We start from the raw sequence: 21,233 nt of genomic DNA on the forward strand, positions 1-21,233 counted from the left end.
GGATGCATCATAAATATGGGTCACAGGAATCAAGGAAAAAGATAAGTTTGATTAATTCACTTTGGATAAGAAGTTGGAATATTTCAACTTAGTATCGTGGTATTGAAGATAAATCAGGATTCCTGATGGTGTTTATAATTGGTTGCAGATTGTTTCAGGGAATATCCTCTATGAAAAATGTAAGAAACCCCTGAATCAGTTCAGCAAGCTCTGAGCAAGGGAGCTAGAAACTATATTCTTCTGGTTTCAAGAAACCCACAGTGGTTGAAGGAAGATTTCCCTTAGGGAAATGCAGACATTATTGGGGCTGTAGCTTTCCACAAGGGATAATACAAAGTAAAAGCATATTTGAGGGAGCTTATGTAGTGGAATGCCTCTTAGGCTGAATAGAAGATAAGTGGATCTTGCTGATTTTCAGTCCTTTGTTAACCTAAGATTTCCCAAGGTAATAGCTGATTTATATCCACAGAAGGATGCTTGCGGTCCCAGCGCTGAAGGGGCAAGGAGACGGTGAAGCACCCCCATCCCCACCTTATGCATGCACAAGCAATAACAACAGAGAACATTTATAGATTGAAAATGACCACAACTTTTTTTGGTACAGCAGCTGTCAGAGTCTTGGCACCATATGGGGCAACAGATCTAGGCATTGACTGACTTGCCTGTGAGGAAATCTGCCATGGTATAGGTATACCATGACTGAAGTCACATGGTTTCTTCTGCCACTTAATTTGAGAGCACCTTAACAGCCCTTGAACTAGACATGTCCTCTGCAAGTCCTTATCCCAGAATCTCTTAAGAGGATCCTCGAAGATGGGAAATCTGGCCCCAGTGCTGATACCACCCATCAAGGTTGTGACAAAAGGAAATAAAATGAAAGCACTATAATGCACCATACACCCAACACAGCACTCCCTAAAATGTCATAAACCGAGGGCCAATGGATGAGAAAAGGCCAACTGGGCCCTGACAGTGTGGTAGGGCCTAATAGCCCAACCAGGCATTCTAGAGAAAAAACAGTACCAGAGAGGTCCAGCCAGGGTGAGCCTGATTGCCTGGTTGGCAGGAAGCTCCCAGAAGGCCATGAGGCTGGGGGAGCCCACAAATGCATGGAGGTCTCCCTCAGTCATTACTCAGCCACAGCACTGGCCTATGACCAAGTCAAAGACATGCCCTGGAAGATTCCCAGGGGATCTGTGTTCCTCATCATACAACATTACAATTTTATTAATTACTTACAAATTCTTGCATGAAATTCCTTGTACGTATGTCTCAGATATAGCCAGAAATATAGGGGGACAGTTACTGGACTTTACTAAAAAGATCACAGAAGACCTTGTGGCACATATTGCTAGAATAAACCTGGCCTCTCAGGGAAGCCTGCCGAAAAGGAAGTCTAGAGACCCAAAATAGAACAGCCTTAAAGATCACTAAGAAGTTAGAATGGAAACAGTTGTATGGCCTTGTGTATATTAGAAACTGTCTAACCCATTATCAATAGATACAATATATTTTATGATTAAATTTTTTTACTTTATTGAGTAAAACATAAAAACATAGTAAACAAAAAGGGAACTATACAAAGCTATTTAAATGCAACTAAGAATATACCTATCTCAAAACCAATTAGTATCTATAGTTCAGAAGAAAAAGAAAAGAAATATAATATATTCAAACTTATTTTTTTCCTTTCTAGTCATTTTACCTTATAATCTACTAACTGAACCATATGTCCCCCCAAAAATATTAAGGAGATAAGCGATAACTTTAGGTTTAAAACAGACGTTCCCTTTCTTACCCCTCTCCTCCCCCCCTTCTCTCCCTTCCCCTTGACTTGACTTCCCTTACAAAACTTCTCCACTCTTCTAAAACTACTAAACATGAATAACTTCAACTAAGCCATTTTTAATTCACAAAACAGGAAAAAAGAATAACCTATTGAAGTCTATATACTTCCCTATAATTCATGTCTAAAACAGAAGTCAAAAACTATTTAGTTTCCCTGTTATTGATATTTACTAATGTTATGCTAGTATCCCACTGGGTTCATCTTGATCTCGTTGACAGTTGATATGTATTGCAACCAGGGTTTCTATTTAATTGTATACATGCCAGAAGGTAGTCCTTTTACTTGATATGACAGTTTGTCCATTTTAACGTAGTTCGATATTTTCATCTCGCAATCTTCTATCGTTGGCATTTGATCTGTCTTCCAAAATTTCACTAGTGTTATTCTGTCTGCTGTAATCATGTATGAAAATATGCGTAAATGTGATTCCAAATTCTGGGCCCCCTCCAATGTGGGGCTTAACAGGTAAGTTAAGGCAGTTTTTTAAAAAAATTATATTCAAAATTTGTTCTGTACATTTATGCACCTTACTCCAATATTGTTTCACTTTCTTGCAGGACCACCACATATGGAAAAAAAGTTCCTTTTTCTTTTTTACATTTTCAACAGTAAGGTAATATCTTTTCTGGCTTTTTGAAAGTATAATAGGTGTTATATATGATCAGTAAAACATTTTTAGATTGTTCTCCCATATGTCTGTATTTGGCAAATAGTTATAAATATGTCTCCAGAACCTACCCCATTGTTCTAATGTAATAACCTTTCCTGTGTTCGCCCATTTCATCATTGTATTCTTGACCACTTCTGTCTCAGTATTTTGTTTTAACAAAATTTGTCAGTTTACTTAACTCTTTTGGGCCCATATATAGAATTACTTCATCTAGTTCATTATTTTATTTTGATACGCCCCATGTTTCTTGGTCTTTTTAAAAATTATCTCTGTTGGAAGTAGGTAAACCATTGACATCGGTATTCCATCTTTATTAATGTCCTCAATTTTAATTCTGGTTTGCCATCTTTCCAATATGAAATGTTCTTCTATGTCAACCATGACATTTTGTTGATATTATCATTTATTTGTAATGCTTCCATTCTAGAGATCCACGGGGGTATTTTTGAATAAAATATGTTTCTATATTTTACCCAGATTTTTAGTAGGGCATTTCTTATGTTATGATTTTTAAACGTTTTATCTCCTTCTTTCCAGGGACATTTGACCACAAATAACTATGCCATCCACTATTCAAATTAAAGACTTCCTGTTTTAATAATGCAGTATTATTTAACATTACCCAATCTTTGACCCAGGTAAGAACTGCCGCATCGTGATATAGTCTCAAATCTGGTAATGTGAATGCTCCTCTCTGTTTCCCATCAATCATGTTTTTATGTTTAATTCTTGGTTTTTTGCCTGCCCAGATGAATTTTGTCAATTCTTTTCTCCAGATGTTAAAGTTCTTTGTCGATGTTATCAGTGAGATATTTTGAAACAAATATAATAATTTAGGTAAAACCAACATTTTCACTAGACCAATCCTTCCCATTAAGGAGAGGTTTAACTTTTGCCATTTTTCTAGATCTCTTTTTATTTCCATCTAGATATTATCATAATTGTTAGTTATTAATGTTTTATTATTGTTTTCTAATATAATACCCAGGTATTTTACCCGTTCTGTTACTTTCAATTTATAATGTTTATTGAGTTCTTCGATTTCCTTAGCCAACATATTTTAACTAGTAAATTAGTTTTATCATAATTGATCTTCAACCCTGTCACTCTCCCAAATTCTTGAATTATTTTCAACAATCTTTTCATTTTATTAATGGGATCATCTAAGAAAATTACCACGTCTTCTGCGTAGGCCTTTAACTTATAGGTGTTACCCTTAATTTTTATTCCTTCAATTACTTCATCTGAGACAATGGGCAACCCTTTCTGGTTCCTCTATTTATCAAAAATTTGCCTGAGCAGCTTTCACTTATTTTTGTTTTTGCTTCCTGTTCTGAATATATGCTATTCACTGCATTCCAAAAATTACCATTAATTTCTACCTTTAATAAAACCAATAATAGGAAGGACCAATTAACTCTATCAAAGGCCTTCTCTGCATCCAAGAACATTAATGCCACCAGAAGTCCTGGTTTTAAATTTAAAAATTCAATAACATTTAGTACTATCCTAACATTATGTTTAATTTGTCTCTTTGGGAGAAACCCAGTTTGTTCTTGAGTAATATATTTGTTGAGAACCTGTTTTAATCTGTTAGCTAGAATATTTGTAAATATTTTATATTCAACATTTAATAATTAAATAGCTCTGAATTCTCTAGGGTCCCATATTTCTTTCTTATTCTTAGGAATCGAGGTTATTGTTTCTTGTTTCCATGATTGGGGGGGGCTGATTCTCCAATCATTATTTTGTTTATCAATATTGTAATACGGGGCTAAAATATTGGCATCATTTTTATAATATATCACCATAATCCCATAAATTCCTCATTTTATTAATTGCATTTTATTTTCATTTTATTATTTATTATTTATTATTTACTTCATTTTATTAATTACTAGGACTTTTTTGTTATTTCAATGTCTAGTTCATTTCTGTCCTCTCTTTTTAATTAATGGAGCTTTTTGAAACCTAAGGTATTCTTCAATTTGAAACACGGGAATTTTTTTCTTTTTGATATAATTTACTATAATATTCCTAGAATGTCTTTTCAATCTGTTCCAAATCTGCAACTATTTGGGGGCTCTGCTTAAGTTTGGTAATTTAGGGTTTTTTCCTTCTGTTTCCTTACCCTAGCTGCCAACCATTTCCCTAGTTTATTTCCTGAGAAGAAATGTATCTTTGAGATAGGTTAAATTCCTTGCCATTTGATCTGTCAGATATGTTTCCAATTGTTATTTCAAGTTCTTTATTTGTTTTTCTATTTTTTTCTTTTTACTTTTGATAAGTTCTTTTTCTGATTTCCCCAATTCTTGTTCTAACTCTTGTTGCTTCCATTTTTTCGCCTTGTTAATCTGGTCCCTTCACTATTTATATGTCCTCTCATATCTGCTTTATGGGCTTCCCATAAAATGTTATAATCTGAGACAGATCCTTCATTGAATTCCCAATATTCTTGCAATAGTTTGCCTAGCTCCTCTTTCGCCTTTGTATTTTGTAAAATCCAATCTTGCACCTCCCAGTATTTTTTTGTAATCGAAATTTCTCAGTTCCCAACTAATCATGTTATGGTCTGATACACTTTTTGATTATATATCTATCCTTTTCGTATTAACATATAGACTTTTGGAGACCCAGATCATGTCACTGCGGGAATGAGAGTGATGTCTTGCTGAATAAATGTAAATCCAAATTCTTTTGGATTTCCCTCTTTTTTCTCTCCATACATCTCCTAATCCCAGATTTTCTATCAAATTGAAAAAGGTAATTTGTAGTTTATTATGCCTACTTTGAGTTCCCTGATTCCTCCTTGTCCTATTGTTAGGAATCTTATCCAGTATAGGTTCTTCCAATATTAGGTTCTCCTAGGTTCTCCTAATATTATCCAGTCTCTTTCAAATATTTTTGCCAACTGTTCTATTAATTTCCCAAAAATGTACTTTTATTTTCATTTGGTGCATATACCCCTAGAATTATTATTATTTGTTTCTAAGAAGAATCTCCACCCCTGTATATCTTCCTCCTTGTCTGAGATCACCTCTTTCAGTTGCAAAGTGTTTTTTACATATAAAGCCACCCCTCTTTTCTTTCTTTTAAATCCTGTATGGAATAAATTACCCAGTCTTGTGTATTCAATATAGTGTTCTTCCCTTTCTTTATGTGGGTCTTTATACAAGTAATTGCATCATTTTCTTAAATATTGGAAAATTCTTTTCTGCTTTTTCCCAAATTTAAACCATTAACATTGAAACTTACAATCTTACATGACATAATGGGTTACATTTTTGTTCACTCTTTCTGTCCAAAGTATTTCTGTGGGGTCCTGACCTTTTTCATAAAATCCTGGGCACGTTGCACATCGATTATGTTGATTCTTTTTTCTTCATATTTGAAGGTAACCCCTTCTGATACCCACCAGTGATAGGTTATTCCTTTTGATCTTAACAAAGAAGTCGGTTCATTATGGTCCTTTCTTTTTCTTCTTATTGCAATTGGGACTTTTTTCAGTATTACCAGCTCCTTTCTGTCTATTTGAAGTTGGCTGACTGTGCTTTTAGGACCATATGTCTGTTGTATTTATGCAGGAACTTTATGATTACTTCTCTTGGTAGTTTTCTTTCTTGAGCCACTTTTGAGTATTCTGTATACCTGGTCTATTTCTTTTTTTGCTTCCTGTGGATCCATTTCCAAATTGGAGTCAGCAACTTCGCCATTTTTCCCAGCAGATCTTCGTTGTCTTGCTCTGGAATTCCCCTGAATCTCAGGTGGCTTTCTTACATTTTAAATTCCAGCATTACTGTGTTGTCATTTTGTCGATCAACTTGGCACTGAAGCACTTCTACCTTTCCTTCCACTTTACTCTGGTTTGCATTTTCTTTGCATTTTCTTTCTTTCATTTATCTGGTTCAGGGATTCCTCCAATTTTTTTATTTGACTTAATTCTTTTTTATCCCCATTAGCTGATTTTCAGTGTCTTTTTGATAGTCTAGAAGCAGCTCCAGCATTTCTTCTGTTTTGTTACTTCATTTTGTTTTTCAGGTTTTGCCAATTCTATAGACGTTTGGGTCTTCATTGTTTTTTCTATCATGCTGGTGATTTCCTTCTTTGTGGTCATCATTGTTATTCTTTCAGGTAAGTTTCTTCACTTGTTTGTTTATTTATTTTCATGTCATTTCCCCATTCTTCAGCTCTGTTCCATTTATTTTAACTCTGGCAAGTCTCTTCCGAGTATTTTCTCCATTTTAAGCTCTCACGGGATTTTACTGTCTCTGAGGTTTCTCCCAGAAGTAGAGTCATTCAGTCAGAACTCTCAAGAGTACTTTGCGTGCATTTATGTTACCCCGTCTGGCACTTTGCCACCGCTGGCCCATTCTTTCCTTTTTACAGGGTGAACAAACACTGATTTACCTTCACCTTGCAGCCCTGGTATGTCGTCTCTTCTCCTTTCCCCTCCAAGCTTCCAGACAAGACAATCCTGTGCTTTCTCTCCTCCACTCCAACGCAATTAGCTCCAGACAGTCACAATCACAGTAGGTGTTTTTAAATGATGTTTAACTTCTTTTCCTTACTTTGCATGGCTTGTTTTCAACTCTGTAGGACCTTGGTTTTTGTTCTTCCACCTTTTTTTCAATTTTTAATGCCCTTGGTCTTCTGAACTGACTGTGCCTCCCTATCTTCTCCACCTAATTTTATTGTTTATGGAAGATCTGCAGCCCCAGTTCCCCACTTGGGTGCTACCAGCGAGTGCTATCCCTCTACTATGCAAGTTCCTGCTCCTCCAAAAGGGTGCTGGAATTTCCCCACTGAAGCTTCAGGGGGTTGTAGAATCTGGTGGGTAACATCCCTCTTAATGGTCAGAGACCTGCAGTGTTGGCCATGTCCAGACCGGAAGTCGATACAATTAGTTTAAGCCCAGATGGAGAAGCATCTATAACAATGTTTAACTTCACAGAAATGAAAATATGCTTCAAGGGTGGGAATATAGGTTGAGGGCCAAAACACAGTCATATTGTTGGTATTGCATTGAATTATTAGAATAAATAATAGGGCAGAGATGTGAGTGAGTTGTTTTGTAGAACTTTACTAGATAACAAAATAATGTTACACTAAATATAGGAACAGCAAATCCCAATCTATACTATCCAACTGCTCAGTCTAGGTTTCTGTGCAGTCTATCTATGCCTGTGTGTATGCCTCTTCTCTTTAGCTGGAAGAAGAAACAAAGGCGTCTTCCGCATGGTCCAGATATCCCAGGATGGACAAGTGAAATATCAAAAACAACAGTCAATCAGAATGCGGGATACTGATAGGAGATTGCAGCTGCCACTCAATAACAGCCAATCAGAACACACAACACCAAGAATCCTCATTACTGTACTTTCTACATGTTTACAAAGGTCATTTCCCCACTTACCGTCTGCTGCGCGCTAGTCTCCCCAAGTAGCGTGGTCAATCCAGCACTCCCCTCTAACTCACACAGGGTAGGCAGTGACAACGCGAGCCGCCTCTGGATGCTAAAGCAGCCTGTAGTGCTCTTTTTTCAGCGCCCAGCTAAAGGCCATTCCTGCCGTTGCTTCAAAACGGGCGCTTCTTTTGAAAAGGGCTGAGGGAATGCACTGGCTACGCTGAGAGTTGCACGCAGTGAAGGGTGGTCGAGGTAAATGGGGAAACGATCAAAATGTGGTTTATGAGATACGTTTTGTGACTTGTGAGATATGCTTGAAGCTGCCACTCGAAAACAGAATGCAAGACATTGGGCATAAGAGGCTTTCAGCTTGCAACTCCCACTCAAAAACAACAAGCAAACAGAATGTGGGACACTTGCATTGTGAACCCAGAAGTCTCAGGCTCATGCAAAAGAAATGGGAGTATTTCATCCCAGTCTTAACTCGATTCCTTCGTGGAAACACGCAGCCATGTGAAGGGAGGAGCTGGGATAAAATTAACCCGGAATTTACAATCCTGGTTCTACCTTGGAGTAATTAGGCAGTGTAGAAAATGCCAGAGAGATCTTTCCAAAAGCTCATGTAATTCTAGGTATGTGACTTCAGTACTCTACTTACTTAGACAGTTAACTCTTGCTTGACTGAATGAAGTCGGCACTTGTAATATCCTAACACATATGTATGTAAAACTTGTAATTATTATTTTAAATAGACTTTGCTAAGATAAAAAGTAGCAAGAATGAACTAAATTATTTATATATTCTATAGAGAACCTTGTATGGCATTTGAAGTTATAAGATGAGTTAGCCAAGAATGTAACCCTAATCAAGTAGGACAATTAGCTATTTTCGGGAGTTGATTTTAAAAGCCTCTATTTGGGAAGTTGTATTGACCAAGAGCTTCTTCTCAGAAAGGCCCCTTGTCTGTTATCTGTTTGCTTTTGGGGTGAGAAATAGCTCTTCTGTAATTATCTATATAATAATGTTCAGAACACAATAATTATGTTTTAATAAAGTAAGCTTAGAATTGAAGACTCAGTAATAGCATTTACTTGTGTGCAATACCCAGAATGAACCTACAGCATTACTAAGGTGCACATCTGTCAAGCAGTTCCATCTAAATTCTTTGGTAGGGAGAGCAGAGAAAAGCCCTGAAGCCCACCACCATTGAAAAGCTTCATAGAGTTGGAAGAACCTACGCTGCCAAATAGGTGATGTATGTCCAAAGGCCAATGTACCTCATTAACTAGCCCTCAACCCCAAAACTAACGTCAGCTCCTCCCCCAGGAATGTCCTCCCATCCCTCTGCTGGTGTCTGAGTAGTGTAGGCTTCAACTTCCACAGTCTCAACTTCATGGCTTCATGATGGCAGGGCTGAGGGATGGGTGTCTACACCCTCCACTAGGGTAAGTGCCCGGGGGAGGGCTAATGCACCAGTGTGGCCACATGTCATTTCCATGGGCTCCATCTCTTTTCTGTCAACCTACCCCTCCTTTTCTCACTAATTTACCCCACCCTTACTGCTCTTTCCACCTACCCTGTCCCCTTGACATTCCACTTACCCACCACCCTCACTGCTCTCCCCACCTGACCCCCCAACACTGGTACTCCACTCACCCTTCATGTTTTCAATTCTCCCTATCTGTCTCCCACCCTTGCTGCTCTCTCCACTTACCTTCCAGAAGGTGGTTGATGGGCTTGCTGGCTTGGGAGGGAGGCAAGGACTTCCTTCCTGGCTCAGGAGGGAGGGCTGTTAGACTTGCAGGAGGGAAAATCCCATCTCCCCCTACATTTTCTCAGTGGGGAAGCTGTGGATCCCAGCCTGCATTTCTGTCAGAGACAAAGGGGCTCACAGGCTGTGCCATCAGTGGGTGCAGCACACAACCTTGGCAGCCCATTGCTGTTGCCTGGCCTAGAATAACTCCCAAGTTGTGCCACTGCTAGGCCCAACATGACTTCTGGACTGCCCCCCTAGAGGTAGATGCTTGCACAGAGAACACTCTTTTATTGGGGAGATTTAACCCCCCCTTTTTAAAAAAGGTCCTATTTTCCTGCAAACCTAAGAAGTTGCCCACATTTGCAGAAACATCTGTTTATTTGTGCGAGTGAGGGTCTGATCCATCCATTTAGGTATCTGCAGATGAGGACCACATTTGGAAAACAGCAGCATTAATGCACCACCATCATCATCCATATTTAGCTATCCATATATAAATCTAATTTTTAACTTCTATCATTGGTGGTGCAAATATTAATTTATTTAATGATTTCACATTTTTAATATGAGAGTCATTGTGGCATAGCAGTTAATGCTGGACATAGACCATGGAAACTTGGGCTCAAATTAGATTGCTTGTAGTCACAAAAATGTATTGACTGATGTTGGATTGTTAACAAGGTTGTTGTTAGGATAAAAGAGGAAGGAACCTCATATTTTCCATTATATAGACAATACATAACAAGAAAAGCATGGGTATCCTCTATTTCTTCTTTGTATCTTCTAGTGCTTTTATCCAAAGTAATGTGAGAGTATTAGGCACCTTAAAAAGAACTGTTCAATGGGTAACATTTTTAATGCAGAAGATACCCTGCAATTATTAATCCAAATTGTGTACAGCTTACACTTTTCATGAATTAACAAAGGTTAGCTGTGTAGGAAAAATATGTTGAGCTAAAGCATAATTGCTCAATGACTTGCAATTTCAACTACCCAATATTTAGAACTTGTATAAATAGTTCCAAACCAAGGACTGTAGATGAAAATAATTATTTACAGACAGACAGACAGACAGACAGACAGACAGACAGACAGACAGACAGACAGACAGACAGACAGACAGACAGACACCTTTATTGGCATTATGAATTACAATATTTAAAAAAGAACATTTATCCATTAACTGAACCCGTCGAAATACATTAAAAATACATTAAGTATCCACATACAAACCCCTATATATATAATACGATGAGAGATAAATTAACCATGACTATTTTGTCAAAAAAAATAATTATGCTTGGCCAGGTTATGTTTCAGAAAGCTCGCAACATTTTCACAAATAAAGTCACAAGAACCATTGAGCAGAAAATTCATAATAGATGACATATCAATATTTAACCTCTCTATCAAGGGATGGATATACATGAAATGAGGGGAATCATACATAGGGCATTCTAGAAGTACATGTTGGACAGTCTCAACAACAGCCATTTTACACTGGCATAGCCTGTTCTCATAGAGGATATTATTATATCTGCCAAATATCAGGCAAAGCATTAAAATAAGCTGGTAAGTATGCTCTGCATTGTTTGGGATCGCTCAGGATATACAAATAATTAGCACAATAATCTGACTAATTCCTAAAGACTGTGCAGAGCAACTCCCCCCCTCCTGCAACATTTCCTGTTTCTCTCGTTCAATTAATACAGATTTGATTTCATTGTAGATTTTTGTTGCAGATATGAGAATGATTGTAGTGTGATTTGTATGGAACAAATGAAAAAATAAGAAAGATTATCCTAACCAGATAAACTGAAAAAAACCAGATTATCTGTTTATCATTTCTTTAAATACATTGAGTAGCATTTCAAATTTCACAAAGTTATCACTGGAATTGACTGCATTGAAATCTGAAGATAGCTCCATTGGTTTCTCCTTCTACATGGCCTTCACAATGATATGTTATGTTCTTTCCTCTTCTTTTTCCTTGCTGCTTATTTATCTTCAATCTTTACATTGTTCCTAATTAAACTGATTGCTCAGGACATGTAAGAAACTGATGCATTGATAGAAGATACTCTTATTTAATCTTAATTTGAGGAAAATGCCATTAACATAGAGTTTGATCCTTCAGTTCCTTTACACTGGAAACTGTACTATACAAACTATAGATGAAGGAGAAGATATTGTCTAGAGAAAGAACCAATGTGCCAGAAATAACTAATCAAGCAAATTATTTTTGGGTTTGGTGGTTATGGAAGAATATTTAGAATTATTAGCCCCAGATACTCTATGTGATTACTCAAATTACTGGGGTATGAGATTTTAACCTTTAGTATTATTCAGTCAATCTGAGATGCTTATATTCTATCAATTGCACGGAAAGCAACAGTTGTATGTGCTTATCACTATAAATCAGGCATTCTTTCACCTAGAAAAGAATGACTGAAGAAAGTTCTATGGACAGCAGAAGAGTAGACAATCAAGGTCCCTCTACCTCTAGAACATCTGAAATAATAGGGCCCCTAAGCAAATGCAAACTGTTTGTTTCAGGGGAGGATCTAGATCATATGATGTTTCCAGACTGGATTGGACCAGCATGTCTTTTTTGAGAAATGAAGCTGTGGACTAAAAGGTTCTAATCTGCAGTCAATATCTTCCCATTCTACTTTTGCAACAGCAGACATCAGTGCGCCACAATGTTGATTATTTTCCTAACAATCTGTTTTACTTTCCTATTAAGAAGGTCTTAGCTTGTATGCAATTTGCATCACTAACATTTTGATAATTCTGAACTCATGATTTTCAATATTGGCAATCTTGTTCACTTTAGCTGATTGGTTGAGATATTTGTTATGCTTTGCCAAAGGCAAACTATTATCTCTTGAAATGAACAGGGATATGTTTTACAGTGGCTGATTTCGGGAGGTGGAGGAGATTTGTCATGCAGTACTTCCCTAATTTCAAGGAATGTCTTCCTGAAAATACATCTCTTTTTGCCCCTGCCTATGTTCCAGTTTGCATATTCTTTGCAGACGCTTCATGAGTAAATTAAGATTAACTACTACTTCACAACTTGAAAGTGGAAACTTCCCATGTATGTACAAATAAAATGTAAAAACAAACTGTCATTATGTAGCTCAGGATATATTTTCAATGAACTACCATGTGCTGAACAAACTGACCATCCTTGATGAACCACCATCACCATCAAATTGGAAACACAAACTGTTGAAGATCAAGCTCAATGGGTTGGACTCTACAATGGGATTATAGCATAACGGGTAGAATGGGCAGGAAGCAGGAGGTGACCTATGAACTTGTGAGCCAGAGTGAAAATACCTGCTGCTCTTTCAGCATCTCTGCTGAGTCACTGGCCTGAGTCACTTTTCCTGCAGGTGCCTGGATTTCAAGCCAAAGGGCTTTTGGCCTGTGGCTCAACTGTTTGGAAGATCCAGATGTGTCAGGAGGAAGTATTGAACCATCTGTTTATATCAAGATAGGAAGGGTTACCCAAAGAGAAGATTGGGATCTCTGGCCTATTATACTGAGGGGAGTGTGGGTGAGGGTATGCCATTTTTGTTTGTTGATTGTTAACCAAGTGATAGCTGTGTTTCGTGTGTATGTTACTTACATCCAGGTGAAAGGTGGACCTGGATTTGTGCTTGCTTTATGTTTTATGTTTTCAGTACTCAGGTGAGAGATGGGTCTATATATTAAATGTGGGTGTGTCTTTATTTATTTATTTATTGCCATCTGGTGGGAGAGATGTGCTTGGGGGGACAGAATGTGGCATGAGATGGAGGTCCAGTTGATGCCCCAAAATGAGGAAATGATTTGGGCAGTTGTCATCTCCTGCCACCAGGATCCCCGCAATCGCTGCCTGGCCCCTACACCCACTGTGCAAATGGCAGCACAGGCAACACTGGTTCATTTAACTCGTTAGTGTTGCCTGTGCAGTATCAGCCAATGTTGTACATTTTGTATGTATTTAAATTATTTTATATGTATTTAACTGTTTTAACTGTTCAAAGTTGTTTTAAAGGGGTTTATTTTAAATGATTCTAAAATGTATTTTATCATATATGCTTTAAATTGTTAGGCACCATGGTGGTCCTTGCAAGGACAGAAAGGCAGAATATAAATGATGTAAATAACAATGACAATAAATATAATAAATAATTCAAACCGTGAACACAAGGGATTTGCAGAAGTGGATCTTCCCAACCTTATGCTGGAATCCCCTGCATTTCCAGAAAATTTAATACTGTGGGACCTTCATTTGGAATGCAAGCAGTATTGTTCATTAGCAGAGTGCCATAGGGAATGGGAGACTGTGCTGGGAGGAGGAATCAGGTCAATTCAGCCTTATAACCTTCTTCTGCCAGCAGAGCTTCCATTGTAGAAAAGGTTTTGCCCAATTCATTCTCCTCACTTCAGCTGCTCACCATGCCCTTTGTAATTAATAGGAGCTAAATATTGTCCCAGAGATAAAATAGATGAAAAAATTACTTTGCATATATGTTGCAAGAACCACCCAACTTTAAAATATCAGCATTATCTTTCCTAGACTTAACAGGGATTTGGATTGACTAAGCAGCAAAGGATCATCTTCAATACTGTTGTCTGATTAAAAGCAAATTTAATTTTATGAAACATAAAAGGCAATGTTCATGTCTTGGTTAACCCTAGTTCATTAAGCTGCAATGCAATGGCTATAGAATTACAATGGTTTAATTGTGAGTCATGATCTCCATTCAGTTGGCAATGAAACAGCATGTTAACCAATCAGTTTCTGTACCAAAACAAGGACTGTGGGTTTAATTACAGTTAGAACATGTGCATGTAAATTAATTACAGCTTTCTCAATTAGAGGCTGCCTTCCTGCTTCCGATACAAGCATTTACTCTGAATTACAAGACTGTGATCCTCAGTGCAAATATGTCTGACTTACATTGATTGTAAATGCCACATTATTTAGATTTACTTAGACAACTAAAACCTTTAGGGGAGATAGCATGGGTTTCTTCTTTAAATAACGCTAATGTGCACTTTAAATCAAAATGCTTTAGTAGAATGATTTCTTTTTATTTACTTCATTTACACCCCTCTTTTCTGTGAAGCATGTTATATGGTAAGTATAGGGCTGGCCCAAGGTTATCCAGCAAGCTTCCAAGGATGAACAGGGGTTTGAATATAGATCTCCAAGTCTATAGTCCAACATTTTAACCGTTATACTACACTAGCTCTTTTGAAACAAGCTATCAAATAAAAAACTTGTCATTCCCTTAAAAATGAACAAAATTAAGTAGTTGTCAAATATACAAAAAAGAATGTGAAACACAGAATATTGTAAAGTAACTTTAACTTGCACAAGTTCTTTTATTTTTAAAATGACAGCAAGAAAATAAGCATTGGTACTTTAGATGTGAAACGTTCTCAGAAATATACTGGGAGACTATCTCCAAAAGTAATAGCATAATAACATTCCAGATACCAGGCAAAATTAATACAGAATAAGATGACTCTTTCATCACAGCGGGAAAGCTCAAGGGGGAAAAAAAATCCTGTCCTGAATATGGATCAAGGTTTTTGCGTATTTAAAAGGGCAAGCCACCCAGATACATGGTGATGCAGAAATGTTTATCTCAGACTGAGATTAAGAAGTGCCATCTTCACAGGAGCCATTACTACTTGGTGATGTCCTTGGAATTCTGAATAATTTTCATCATCAGTCAAGGACATGCCAACAAGCACTTCCTGCACCTTCAAGAGGTGTGAGAATGGGTCTATAATATACCAGTACACTTAAAATCCTACTGAAACATAAAGGGCGTGATCCATGCCCTTCTTGCACACACAGCTGTGTTCACAAGGAGGTGTTCCTTCCAGGTTCAACAGATATTTGGGTGTTGCTGTGAACATGAATAACTTCTGAATAGCTTTGTAGAGGACCAGTATGGCAGAATATTAATACGGGAGGTATCTATAAAGCTCCTGTAGTTGAACAACACCAGGCCATAACATGTACATGCTTATTTAGCCCTAGAGATATTTCTTCCTACACCCAAGAAAAGGATGAATCATGCCCAATGTACATTTACTTGCAAGGGATATTCAAAGGACCCTGGAACTAAATGTATAGCCTAACTCCTTCAGCTTTATGTTCCTGCAGGGTGCAGGTGCTGGGTACCACCCTATGGTTTTGTAAACAAAGATATCTCTGACTGCCTCTGGTGTCTGTTTTGTACCAAGCACCATTTAATATAATTAACTTGTCCCCCTCACACCCCCACACCCCATACTGAACACTGTGTGATGAAGATTTTTGAGGAACTCAAAAATGTACTCACCACTGTGTTGCGACCATTGAGTGGGCATAATAAAAAGATATTATTCTGCTGTCACAAAACTAGACTTAAAGAGCCATGAATATATACAGAGTTACCAGGTATGACATAATTATAAGATTGACTCAATGCAAGATAAAAAAAATATTCAAAAAAAACCAAACACCCATATTTAACATTATAGTTTAAACTAAGAATTTCCATGTCACTTTAGTGATATAAGTATCTACACAATACTTTTCAAGAGCCAAGAATTTGAGCCAAAGCACACAGAAATGGTTGACTTTCAAGATCTTTGAATCAATTCATAGTCTGGTGAAACACTAAAAAAGCAGGGTAGAGCCTACATCTATCCTATGACTGCACTTAGCAAACATTTAAACTTTTTTCTTAAAAAATACCCTACTTTTTCTTTTGTCTCTGAAGTCTTTTTCCAACTTCAGTGGTTCTTTTGCTGGAGAAAAAGCCACAATTTGAAGGAGAGAACTTTCGGCTAGAGATATGTTACTTGGAAGATGGTTGCAGGTAAATTATAATGACTTATAAACTGTGGCTGTTTTCACACATGACACATTCAGCATTATAATTCCCACTTCTGTACATTCAGTGAAAAGGATACTTTGAACAGAATATATTCTAAGAGTATTGCCCTTCTGCTATCAGTCTTGTGTTTATATTCATACATACCAGATAAAAATGGCATACTGAACAGTACATGTGGAAATGTCCTGAGCCTGTCCTTATATGAACCATGTTTTCTCTAACACAGCCACTGCACAACAGTTATGAACGTGTCTACTAACGGCATTAGTGATGATAAATTGTTAATGACTGCATCCTTCATAAATGAAAGGCAATGAAGACTGCCAACATGTGGTATTCCCCCGCCCTCCAACCAAAAATGTGATCTAGCCCTAATCAAAATAAATCTACAACTAATAACTGACTGGGCAAAACTTTCAAGTACTACAGAACTTTGTGAATCTAAACAATAAACACTATATGTTAATCCAGAAAGAATACCAGGAACACTGCCCTAGTTATCCACAATGCTTTCTATTTTTTTCCTCCAAAATTAGCCCACATCATTAGTGATGGAGGTACACAGTGGCCAAGGCAGAAAAGAAACTTTCCAAACATATCACTATTTTCCAATTCTAGCTGAGCCAACGAATAATACTTCAGGGGGGATTTAAAACCCCCACAAAACATAATCTTATTTATAGAGCAAAACAACCTTTATACTGATTGGGGAGAGGAAAATGCTGCTTCCAATAATCACTTGCCATTATTGGCAAATAAATACCAGGAAGTACTCGTGACATGGGTGTCACACATTCCATCTTATCCATTATATTGGAAGACATGCTATACATCTATTCCTCACTGCTATAATAAGACAGCTTTAATTGGAGTTATACATACCTGTCCATACCAACTGTATTCCAGCATTGTAACTGTAGGAAAAGCCAAGCCTTAGAAAAAGTCTGGAAAAGTTTGTGAATACCCACTGTTTCATTAAGTGCAAAGCAAACGCCTGCACTGCTTCTTTCCCTTTCAAGGGAGTGTGCTCCAGTCCACAACTTTTTTTTTAACTGAGCCACCAGCGCAGCTACAATCTGAGCTTTGTTGAAGTGTTGTACTCTTACTGCTAAAACCTGTTGATAATGAACCTGAACCCATTATTTTGAGTCAATGAATTGAAAGAAATAGGGCAAAGAATGAAAGCCACAGGGCCAATTACCAGCATTCTTTGATGTATTACTTGCTAGCACACACCAAATCACTTTGTGTCTTTGTCTTGATCCCCTCTGTTATTCATTAATTATTCTAGAAGGGTTAGAGTTCAGATAGCTAATTGCACAGACAGTCTTACTTGGTGGGGATTCTCCTTACACTGACACTTTCCCCAACTGTGCCCAGCCACCTTGGATTATGCCAATTAATCCAATTCTTGGCATTTTTTAAACAACCTTCCAGGCTCTTTGTAAAGTTATACCTAAAATATATTCACGAGCCCACTTCTCCTCAGTCTGAAAGAGATGCCACTTTCAGAACTCGCAAGACCATAACAATGTCAAGGTGCTATAAGATGCCCAACTGTTTGTGCTATGGCAGACTCACACACCTACCAGTCATGGCATTCAATGACTAGTTAACATTTCACAAAGTCTGTGGCTAGAATCCAGCACTCTTTCCTTTACAGTTGCACCAATTGGTAGGCACTTTCTATAATCTTTGACAGCCAGCTACAGACTAACGATACTCTATTTGGAAATCGCTCATTAAGAACAAATAGCTCATCCTTTCACATTTTTCTTAGAAATTACGCATACAGTGAAATATCCTTCCAATACATGGCTACATAGCCACATACACATACAAGCATTTCAGAAAGTAATTGGTGATTTCCATTGTTGCATGCCAGAAATTGCCATTACCTTCTGAAACACTCTCAGAGATGAGCAACTAATGGCAAAGCTTTGCAACATATGCCTGCAGCTTTTCATAAGATTATTCTCACTTCAGAACATAATCTAAAAGCTTTTTGTGCTTGTCCATATAGAACATATGGAACTGATTTATACCAGCTCCAGATCATGAGTCCATATAGCTCAGCTTCATCTACTGTGACTGGCATTCTCAGGCAAAAGAAAGCCAGATCATTTATCTGGAGATGCCAGGGATGGAAAATGGGACATTTGCATACAAAGCATGTCTTCTGACCACTGGGCCACAGTGCATGTATGCGTATATTAGCAAGGTCTCCAATATTTGAATAGCCATTTGCAAAAACAAAACATGTTTTCTAAACTTTTAGCCTACATTCTGGAGGACTTAGTAGGCCCATCAGCAAACTACCTTGACATTGTGTTGGAAAACAATATATGTTTTGATTATCATTTCCAGGCTTTGCCAGGGCCCCCAACACTCTCCCAGTTCACCCCACCCTCCCATAACCCCCAAAAGACAAGCCTGATCAGTGGTACCTTGATGCCTGCTACTCCGCCAGGCCTGCCAATACCCTCCATGTTCCCCCACCTCAAGCCTCCCCAATCCATCCTCCCCCACCCCAAGCCTCACCTTTTCAACCCTCCCTCCACCCAAAGCCTTATCTTTCCACCCTCTCCCACCCAAGACACTCCTTTGCACCTTCCCCCAAACTTCACCTTACCACCCTCCCCCACCTTAAGCCACACCTTTCACACTTCCCCACCCCACCCCATAGACTTAAGACCAGGCAGGTGGGAAGGCTTGTACCAGGAGGAGGAAGGGTCACCTTGGCCCTGGTAAAACCCATTGTGGGTGGAAATGCTTGCTCACCTTCCCCGTTGCTGCGGCCCATTGCATCTCCCTCCACAATGGGCTTTGCTGCTAGTAGCCTATATCTGCAGGCCTACTATAATGTGTTGTTATGCATCATTCATTGATAAATCAAGTATGTATGAACAAAGCAAATATGACATGGCTCATGGCAAATAATCTAAGACTAGATTCAAACTAGCACTTATGACACTTTGCCCCTCCCCAAGTGCACCCTTTGGATTGGACTACATGTTGGAACAGTAGGGGGGAGACATTGGGGATCTGCATGAGGACAGTAAAATCACTTAAATGTCAGTCTCCCCACCCTTTGTAAATCCAAATGTCATCCCATCGGAGAAGCTGCAGCTATATCAATAGAATGGACCATAAGATCCAAGTCAATATTTTATTATATGCTGCAATTATACTAAATAGATGGGATAACATTCGATGCAGAATCTTTTGAGATAGAACTGGAAATGGGACTGTATAGTATTTTTAAAGCCCAACTTTGGTATTTTGAACACTCTAAATCTTCATCAGTATGAAAAATCCAATAGTCAGGTCAAACGAACAATCCAATAATTACAGAAGTCTTTCATAAACATCTGTAGAACACCCAGGAGCTTAGGGTGTTTGTCAAGCAGGATTAAAGACAAAAAGTTTGTTGATAGATTTCATTGTTGGCCAGAGGAATCTAAATAAGGCTGGGACATGACTTTCCTCTTCATATGAATGCAGAACGTCATACAAGGTTATTAATGACATTTTTGTTAAACTAATGATATCTCACACAATACTATCAGAACCACTCAAGCTCCATCTTGAGGTGAAAATGTGCAAACTCTTCCCAGCTAGCTTGTTTCACATGTTATCAATACGATCTCACTTTTTAGGTTGATCTGTCAGTTTGGCAAATACAAAATCCCTGAACCCAAGTCTATTAAGCATTCAATTCCAAATTCAGTTTCATAACTATATTACCTAAGATGGCAACAAATTGTTCAATGAATTAATAAAAAGTTATATATTTTACACATTTTGGGACTTAACCACTTCCATTTTAAAAGGCCAAGAATGATGTTGATCAGATCAGATCAGATCAGTTATGTGATTTGGACAGCTACAACATACAAGTTACTCTCAATCTCTACAATACTGTAATAGTACAAGTAAAACTGCTGTTAATGTGTAGTTTGGGAAAGATTCATTCTATGCTTCTCACATTTTTTCTCATGACTATTCAATCAGCTCTACCTTTTAGCACCCCTACCTTAACAATCATGTGTTCATTCACTGAAAATATATCCCACTTTTTCTAACATTAAAAATGTTTATGATATACATACTGAACAGAATTACAAAATACATTACTTGCCACCATCAACTGAGAAATCCTCTGATAAAATAGGACTTTTCCATTGGACTCTATACTTGAAGGAAAATTTGGATCCAACCAACTGAAATTAAGAATTAAATAAAAATATTGGAGGAAACAGACCTTAAAATACTTATCAACTAAGGTGAAATAACAATATTTGACCAAACAAATTCAACAAAATTTAAACAATCCAGAGGCAATAAGCCAGTGGTTCCCAAACTTTTTTCACTCACACTATTTCCCTAAAATTGTACTCCCAAATTAACAAAATGTTTATAATTAATACAGTTGCTGTTATTTCAAAATTGTACTCCCAAATTAACAAAATGTTTATAATTAATACAGTTGCTGTTATTTCACATTGATAACATGTGAAACATATGTTGTAACTGTAAATAAGTGGCTCAATAATGGGATTAAAAGCAATGGAATAATAAGATGAGCAGACAGTCCATATATATTTACATCCAAAATTCAAAAGATAAAATGAACTCAAGTTTATACCTAGTTAACA

The 21,233-nt window shown here is 37.6% G+C and overlaps 1 protein-coding gene across 2 annotated transcripts in view; it reads right to left on the reverse strand.

Moving 5' to 3' along the window:
* The window catches only part of TFEC (transcription factor EC), a 94,275-nt gene extending 76,659 nt beyond the window's left edge, over positions 1–17,616 (reverse strand). For both annotated transcript variants that reach the window (XM_048500763.1, XM_048500762.1), the window contains exon 1: positions 17,458–17,616. In XM_048500763.1, the coding sequence (XP_048356720.1) occupies positions 17,458–17,484 (27 nt within the window). In that variant the 5' untranslated portion in view covers positions 17,485–17,616. The remainder of the gene's footprint in view (positions 1–17,457) is intronic.
* Between the last annotated feature and the right edge of the window lie 3,617 nt (positions 17,617–21,233).

Source organism: Sphaerodactylus townsendi, linkage group LG06 (assembly GCF_021028975.2).
Source record: "Sphaerodactylus townsendi isolate TG3544 linkage group LG06, MPM_Stown_v2.3, whole genome shotgun sequence".
Taxonomy (NCBI): domain Eukaryota; kingdom Metazoa; phylum Chordata; class Lepidosauria; order Squamata; family Sphaerodactylidae; genus Sphaerodactylus; species Sphaerodactylus townsendi.